The sequence below is a fragment of the Engraulis encrasicolus genome, chromosome 7, assembly GCF_034702125.1.
Source record: "Engraulis encrasicolus isolate BLACKSEA-1 chromosome 7, IST_EnEncr_1.0, whole genome shotgun sequence".
NCBI classification, from domain to species: domain Eukaryota; kingdom Metazoa; phylum Chordata; class Actinopteri; order Clupeiformes; family Engraulidae; genus Engraulis; species Engraulis encrasicolus.
Window position 1 is genome coordinate 49,014,515 of NC_085863.1, and position 9,293 is coordinate 49,023,807.

The 9,293-nt window shown below is 42.4% G+C and overlaps 1 protein-coding gene across 2 annotated transcripts in view; it reads right to left on the bottom strand.

Moving 5' to 3' along the window:
* Positions 1 to 6,641: 6,641 nt before the first annotated feature.
* Positions 6,642 to 9,293, bottom strand: part of nipal4 (NIPA like domain containing 4) — an 11,655-nt gene continuing 9,003 nt past the window's right edge. The window contains exons 6-8 of one of the 2 annotated variants that reach the window (XM_063203804.1): positions 8,785 to 9,032; positions 7,332 to 7,585; positions 6,642 to 7,238 (exon numbers count right to left, since the gene is read on the bottom strand). In XM_063203804.1, the coding sequence (XP_063059874.1) occupies positions 7,142 to 7,238; positions 7,332 to 7,585; positions 8,785 to 9,032 (599 nt within the window). In that variant the 3' untranslated portion in view covers positions 6,642 to 7,141. Of the gene's footprint in view, positions 7,241 to 7,288; positions 7,586 to 8,784; positions 9,033 to 9,293 lie in introns of both variants that reach the window. The other variant, XM_063203805.1, reaches the window with a different exon arrangement.

Consider the following 9,293-nt stretch of genomic DNA (forward strand, 5'->3'; position numbering starts at 1 on the left):
CCCTAATTCAGCACATTTGCCATTCATACTAAATGACATACATGGCATTTTAAGTTGGCCAAGGAACACTGCATATGATATCATTTTGAAAATCAACATGGCTTTGACTGGGATTCGAACCCCCAACCTCCATATCTGTAATCCAGCACATTTGCCATGCATACTAAATGACATACATGGCATTTTAAGTTGGCCAAGGAACACTGCATATGATATAATTTTGAAAATCAACATGGCTTTGACTGGGTTTCGAACCCCCAACCTCAATATCTGTAATTCAGCACATTTGCCATCCATACTAAATGATATACATGGCATTTTAAGTCGACCAAGGAACGCTGCATATGATATAATTTAGAAAATCAACATGGTTTTGACTGGGATTCGAACCCCCAACCTCCATATCTGTAATCCAGCACATTTGCCATGCATACTAAATGATATACATGGCATTTTAAGTCGGCCAAGGAACGCTGCATATGATATAATTTAGAAAATCAACATGGCTTTGACTGGGATTCGAACCCCCAACCTCCATATCTGTAATCCAGCACATTTGCCATGCATACTAAATGACATACATGGCATTTTAAGTTGGCCAAGGAACACTGCATATGATATAATTTTGAAAATCAACATGGCTTTGACTGGGTTTCGAACCCCCAACCTCAATATCTGTAATTCAGCACATTTGCCATCCATACTAAATGATATACATGGCATTTTAAGTTGGCCAAGGAACGCTGCATATGATATAATTTTGAAAATCAACATGGCTTTGACTGGGTTTCGAACCCCCAACCTCAATATCTGTAATTCAGCACATTTGCCATCCATACTAAATGATATACATGGCATTTTAAGTCGGCCAAGGAACGCTGCATATGATATAATTTAGAAAATCAACAAGGCTTCGAATGGGATTCGAACCCTCAACCTCCATATCTCTAATGCAGCGGCATGCATTACCACTAAGCCAAGCAGCTAACTGTCATACACAGTCCAGCAAGACTATATTAGATTGCATGGAAGAGCTGAACAATAGCCTTCTAGAATGGCTGCTCGCACCTGCTCGTTAAGAATAGAATCTTGAGACAGTGGCAGTTAAGATGGAATCCTTCATTGGGAGCACCTGTTCTGATACTAACTGACAGTTAGTATTGAGCCTTTAACAGGGGAGAAAATGAGAATGAGTTTTTTGTCTTTACAACATCGTTGTAAAAAAACTAAAAGGAGTTGGCACGTGTCCTTTTCACAGATCGGAGTCATGCTTGTGATCTCTCTAACAGTCTTTGAATGAAGTTTATAGGTTAAATTTTTCAGGCACAAATGGACCTCTGTGTGGGACATGCGCTGATCTCTTGAAAAATGCCCTTTTCGAAAGACTGGGATTCTCCATAGAGCCAGGCCTGTTTTTTTTACAAACCTGCCATTTAAAAAGTATTGGGAGTTGGGAGATGAAACTTTGACAATTTGGAGACATCCCATAGAGCTCGCTAACAACGCGTCAACTAAACTTCTAGGTGAAAGTGTTGATGTTTTATGACCGAAAAAGCCTCCTACACTCTAATCTCTAGAGTGGCGGAACCTTGGTTCATGAAGGTTCCACCATGTTTTTCAATGGGGACCCAGGCTTTCACAAAATCGCCAAAAACGGGAAAACGACAAGAGACACGGAAAAGCCTATTAATATACGCGATCTCCAAGCCGAGCCGGTCGTTTTAGTGTTTGAACGGTGTCTCTATCTCGAAAGGCCTAGGAGGATTTCCATTTTCTATTTTTACTGCCCCTGCACAAGAGAACCAATAATAACTAGAAATGCATTCTCACAGAAAATGCTGGAAGCGGGCTTGCCTTTGGGGGCAGAGATGAAACAAAGTACTATTGAGAAAACAAAGCTAAAAGAAATCTTGGAAAAACTCCATCCACCCAGTCAGAAGTTATGGGCCAAACAATTCAGCCATCTTGGATTCAGCCATCTTGAAAGTGTTGTAGCTCTGCGTTTTGGGGATATACTAAATGACATACATGGTATTTTAAGTTGGCTAAGGAACACTGCATATGATATAATTTTGAAAATCAACATGGCTTCGAGCGGGATTAGAACTCACAACCTCCATATCTGTAATCCAACCCCTTTGCCATTGATATTAAATGACATACAATACATGATATTTGAAGTTGGCTAAGGAACACTGCATATGATATAATTTTGAAAATCAACATGGCTTCGACTGGGGTTCGAACCTCCAACCCCCATATCCCTAATTCAGCACATTTGCCATTCATACTAAATGACATACATGGCATTTTAAGTTGGCCAAGGAACACTGCATATGATATAATTTTGAAAATCAACATGGCTTTGACTGGGTTTCGAACCCCCAACCTCAATATCTGTAATTCAGCACATTTGCCATCCATACTAAATGATATACATGGCATTTTAAGTCGGCCAAGGAACGCTGCATATGATATAATTTAGAAAATCAACATGGCTTTGACTGGGATTCGAATCCCCAACCTCCATATCTGTAATCCAGCACATTTGCCATGCATACTAAATGACATACATGGCATTTTAAGTTGGCCAAGGAACACTGCATATGATATAATTTTGAAAATCAACACGGCTTCGGGTGGGCTTTGAACCCCCAACCTCAATATCTGTAATTCAGCACATTTGCCATCCATACTAATTGACATACATGGCATTTTAAGTTGGCCAAGGAACACTGCATATGATATAATTTTGAAAATCAACATGGCTTCGACTGGGGTTCGAACCTCCAAACTCCATATCTGTAATTCAGCACATTTGCCATTCATACTAAATGACATACATGGCATTTTAAGTCGGCCAAGGAACGCTGCATATGATATAATTTTGAAAATCAACATGGCTTTGACTGGGGTTCGAACCCCCAACCTCCATATCTGTAATTCAGCACATTTGCCATTGATACTTAATGACATACATGGTATTTTAACCTGGCTAAGGAACACTGCATATGATATAATTTTGAAAATCAGCATCGCTTCAAGTGGGATTCGAACTCTCAACCTCCATATCTCTAATCCAGCACATTTGCCATTGATAATAAATGACAAGCATGGCATTTTAAGTTGGCCAAGGAACAGTGCATATGATATAATTTTGAAAATCAACACGGCTTCGGGTGGGCTTTGAACCCTCAACCTCCATATCTCTAACCCAGCAGCATGCATTACCACTAAGCCAAGCAGCTAGCTGTAGGCTCAGTCCAGCAAGACTATATTACATTGCAATGCAGAGCTGAACAATAGCATGGTTCCTCGCACCTGCTCGTTAAGAATAGAATCTTGAGACAGTGACAGTTGAAATGGAACACTTCACTGGCTGCACCTGTTGTGATTGACTGAAAGACAGTTAGTATTGACCTCTAAACTGGGGAGAAAATGAGAATGAGTTTTTTGTCTTTACAACATCGTTGTAAAAAAACTAAAAGGAGTTGGCACGTGTCCTTTTCACAGATCGGAGTCATGCTTGTGATCTCTCTAACAGTCTTTGAATGAAGTTTATAGGTTAAATTTTTCAGGCACAAATGGACCTCTGTGTGGGACATGCGCTGATCTCTTGAAAAATGCCCTTTTCGAAAGACTGGGATTCTCCATAGAGCCAGGCCTGTTTTTTTTTACAAACCTGCCATTTAAAAAGTATTGGGAGTTGGGAAATGAAACTTTCACAATTTGGAGACATCCCATAGAGCTCGCTAACAACGCGTCAACTAAACTTCTAGGTGAAAGTGTTGATGTTTTATGACCGAAAAAGCCTCCTACACTCTAATCTCTAGAGTGGCGGAACTTTGGTTCATGGAGGTTCCACCACTATTTTCAATGGGGACCCAGGCTTTCACAAAATCGCCAAAAACGGGAAAACGACAAGAGACACGGAAAAGCCTATTAGTATACGCGATCTCCAAGCCGAGCCGGTCGTTTTAGTGTTTGAACGGTGTCTCTATCTCGAAAGGTCTAGGAGGAGATCCCTGCACAAGACCAATAATAATAATGAAAGAAACAGGACTTAGAGATTACTATAAACGGGCCTTGCTCTGCAAGGGCCATGCTCTGCATGGTCCTTGCTCCGCAAGCCCGCTTAATAAATAATAATAAAACAGGACTTAGAGATTACTATAAACGGGCCTTGCTCTGCAAGGGCCATGCTCTGCATGGTCCTTGCTCCGCAAGCCCGCTTAATTACAACCTTCCACTAGCAAAGATGTGCCCATTATTAGGCTACTGTGCTCTACGCCAGTGTACTCCAACTGTTATTGTTTTGCGTACCACCCTAAGCCTTTTTTATCCCCTTACTCATGCGCTATGTCCCAATGTGACTATGCTCCATGCATTTGTTAATTTGTCCATGCACCCTCAGCAGTGTGCTCACATACACCTAGTGGAACACATACCACTGGCTGGGATTCACTGCTCTACGCAACCATTTGAATTTAATCTCTGAACATCAGCTACTATAAGCAACTGTCTTATAGGAGAGGGCCATCATGTGGCTACTTGATGTAACGCAGCATGAGTAAACTCCCTGGTTATTACCAATAGCCTACATGCCCTGGCTGACTTACATTTACTGTCTCCCCACTAAAGCCAGGTAAAGTGTCTCAGGAGTGCAAAGAGCTACCATTTCTTCCCACAAATCACAAGCTGTTCTTATTGACTTCTTGTTCACGTGTACTCTGACTTCCACTGAAAACATTACATTCCTTCAACATCAACCTACAGTACTGTAATTGCTCAAAAATGGAAGAAATAAAGCTCCGCCAGCTGTGTTTGCATAAATAACTCTTAAGTGGACACATAATGATATTCAGGCATCTTGGATGCTTTTTCCGGCATAATTAACCCTTCCACCAAGGGTAATTAACACTATGCCGGGCATCTCTGATGAGCTCTCTCCGCTCATGTCTTCCAAGACCTCTGCGCCTTATACTTCTTTAAAGCACGATGATCTCAGCGCATCATCCCCTGGCCCTCCTCCTTCTCCCTCCTCTACTCAATTTACCCTAATGACGGGGGCCGATACATTTATGCTTGTGAAAGCGCTACAACATTAAGAAAAAAGCTTTTAGCTCACAGAAAATTGTAGATTGTAAATAGCAGTAATTACAGCTTGGCTGCATAAGCTGATAAGAGCAATTAGTCTTCTAGCAAAACAGGTATGTTGAAACGTTTAATTGCTTTCAAGTGCACGCGCAAGTGTTTCCTGCCACAAGAGCACTTGGAAGAAAAAATTTACAATTGCAAAAAGTAGACAGGTGAAAGTGCATTTAATGATGTTTAAGGCACACAGCAATTCAGTTTATCTGTTTTTCCATCCCTTTCAATCAGACTGCTAAAGAAAATTTAGCCTAGCATTCTAAAGCACTTGGGATGATAATAAACTCTTTCACTTTTTTCCTGAACTTCATGAGCCTCTGTTGCTTTTGCAATGTACAGTACCGGAGTTCCCTGGCTGTGTGCTAACAAATCTCATAAAATAGAATTTTGTAACATGACATGTGATCTCTACACATCCATCCTCTCTTAATGAATGGTTGTATTTGTGTTAGGGTTGCCAACTCTGTCTGACAAAAAACCCTGGACACTTCAAATCCAATCAACCTCAATACTTGTGAGCAATGACATCCTGTCCAGGGTAAATATATTTTTCTCCCGGGACAGTACACAAAGTGCCTCAGTAATTCTTTGCATACCAGTAAAAACCTGGACATCAGGTTAAACTGAGAGGTGGCAACGCTAATTTGTGCTCTTCAGAATGCTGGTTGTGAGAGAACCAGCTAGTTGGGTCATAGCACCCTCCTGTGGCTGGAGTACGGTATGACACACTTCACATAACCATTGTAAACATTCAGGGCAAAAGGAGCCTTGGGACAAAAACAAAGATGGTATACTTTTTGTCTCATTTGGTGGGAATTCATAGACAAAAAGACCTGGTATTTACAGGGGGTTTAACAAAGCCCACAGATACCTTCTATTAGTTATCTGTCTATGACTGATGGAATAACCATCGCTACGACTGTAGGTGCGGTGCACTCTGACATTCCACAGACTATTTTGGCAACATCTAAATTCTGCGTCATAGTAGACAGATTTTCAGCAGTGTTCTGTGAAGCACATCAAACTGCATCATGCGGCTCTGTCGTCAGCAGAAAAACACAAAATATTTCTACAATGTTTCAAAGTAGGAATTAGATATCTACACATAGATGTATACACAAACACATACAGTACAACAAACATGGAAGACTTTTACTTGCTCCTGAGAAATAAAAGGTAAAACTCATCAGCCTCTCAGGAGTGACTTATTCTATTCTATCCAAACTTCAGTCACATTCATATTTTACAAGCGCTGAGCTGGTGTGTATTTCGAGAGAAAGAAAAAAATTCACATTCAGGAAGGCTCCCAATCACAATATGGCTGCAATGAGTAGTCCCATGTGGTTTTAAAAAGTATTAAAGAAAATGAAAAGAATGCCGCACACTCTGCTCCATGTTTTATTGGTGAAGTGACGTTTCGGCCGTCTGGCCTTCTTCAATAAAACATGGAGCAGAGTGTGCGGCATTCTTTTCATTTTCTTTACCATTTATATGCTCAGGAAGCCAGCACCTCAAGAAAGACTGTATTGGTGTGCGATACCTCTTTTTTTCTATTTTTAAAAAGTATTGCCATGACTTACTCAAGGCACTTTACATTTTTGTTAAATGTCAGGGCCTTTCAGAGGCACGGGTGCAGACAGACACAAAATGCACCACTACAGTCTCTCAGCTCCACACACAAATGAAATGAACATTCAGTAGCTCCACGCACGAATGAAATGCACTAGAGTCTGTTAGCTCCACACATGAATGAAATGCAGAGGAGTCTCTTAGCTCCACACACAAATTAAATGCAGTATAGTCGCTTAGCTCCACACACAAATGAAATGCACTATAGTCGCTTAGCTTCACACACAAATGAAATGCACAGGAGTCGCTTAGCTCCACACACAAATTAAATGCACTACAGTCTCTTACTGTAGCTCCACACACAAATGAAATGCATTATAGTCTCTTAGCTCCAAACACAAATGAAATGCGCTTGAGTCTCTTAGCTGATGATAAACACTCGAGGCCCGTCCTCCCTCATGGGCGGCAGGCACTCGATGTTCTCGATGAGTATGTGCTTGTCCTCCCTCTTCGGCCTCCTCTCCAGCCTGGTCGTGCCCTCCCCGACCCCGGCTCCACTCCCCTCCACTCCCCCCCTCCCCTCCCCTCCTCCCCCCTCGCCCTCCCTGGGCACCGGCTGGCACAGGCTACTCTGCAGCCCCCTCAAGGTCACCTGCACGTCCTTGAAGAGGTGTAGCATGCTGACGCCCAGCACAATGACCAGGAAGCCGCCTAGGGTGCCCACGATGTCCACGCCCGTCATGGCGCCCCACTCCTTGAAGAGGATGATGGAGGTGGTGAGCACCACGGAGGTGAAGAAGACGTAGTAGATGGGGTAGACCAGCAGCGTGTTGAAGGTGTCCAGGGACTTGTTCAGGTAGTTCACCTGCAATGCAATGGAATGGAATGGCTTAACCCATTGTGTCCTGGAGCGACATACGCTGCATGGAGGTTCTTGAGCTGTTTTATTAAAACTGTGGGTATGTTAGAGCTGAATGAACACATTTCAGTGGCAAACGAAGGGTCTAGCTTTTAAATGCAACTTATTTCATGTTTTTATGTGCTTCGGAGGCTGAGATATTTAGGTTTTAATTTAGAAAGGGCACCTTTTCCCAGAAGGGCTTAGGCTAAAATGGGTTAATTTGTCACAAAAGTGCACAAAGTAAAAGTAGAAGTAGAAAACAAAACCTGCGATAGTTTCCTTCCAGTTGCTTGTTACTGAACCGTGTCATACCTCATTACCATAAAACGAACAGAAGTTTTAACTTCTCTTTTGGTCTTTCTTTGGGTTTTAGTAAACGCACACCGTTTGAGGTGCGTACGGCAGACAATAGACTCAACTTGAAAAAGAATGGTCGTCGCACACTCAGGACTTCATGCAGTTATATTTAATTCGACCAACGTTTCGGCTTACGCCTTCATCAAGATGACCCTGATGAAGGCGTAAGCCGAAACGTTGGTCGAATTAAATATAACTGCATGAAGTCCTGAGTGTGCGACGACCATTCTTTTTCAACTTCTCTTTTGGTGCCATTGACACCTAAAAACGCCTTCTGATGCCAAAAGGATTTTGCTGCTGATTAGCTCTCTTTTCTATATAAAGTTGCCCAAATTATTTCTGGGATTCGACCATTTTGAAGTGCTCAATGTGCCTGTATGGCCAATTCAACACTGTCAGACAATCAGAATTGTATAAAGTACAGGTAGAAATGAATTCATGAAGTACGTAAACACAACACTAGTACAGGTACATGATATTACATCATTCCTTCCACTGTATCTAACTATTACCTATTTTGAGGGTTATTACTTCTCTTCTACTTTACATTACATTCCATTAAACTTAGCTGAAGCTTTTATCCAAACTGACTTACAGTATTATTAGTTACAGGGTATTGGTTACAGTCCCTGCAGTATGAGGTTAGGTGCCTTGCTCAAGGGTTTTTAAACCATGGAGCGAGCTAGGGAGTGGAAGGGTAGGATTCGAAACCTGCAACACCTCTGTTCTAAAGCCTATCTCCTTAAACTCTAGGCCATGGCCGCCCCTTTCTACTTCTACGTCATACACCTCTGCAGACAACCGACCTGCGTGACGATGGAGGCCACGAGCGTGAACAGCAGGATCCAGGTGAGGGGGTTGCTGAGGACGGTGACGTCGGAGAAGACGGTGCGTATGGCGATGCCCAGGCCCTTCACGGAGGAGACGGTGAAGGCGCCCAGCAGAGAGCAGATGCTGATGTAGACCAGGATGTTGCTCTGGCCCACGCGTGGAGACACATAGGAGATGAGCACCACGCAGGTGACCAACAAGATGGTGGCATACACCAGGAAACCTGAAGAGAGGAGGAGGAGGAGGAGGGAGGGGGTTTAAAATGGAAGCCATTTTAATTATTTGGATGATAAACACGTGATGAACTGACAACAACTTTGGACATTAGATCAGAGGGGGAAATTAGACAATGAGGGCCACATGAGGGCATAGGATGTTTTTGTGAGCTTACACAAGATGACATGACTTGGGTGGAAGAGTGTGTGATTTCTGACATTAGGTTATCCTTATTCTACTACTAATCAATAGTAGTATAAGTAGCAGG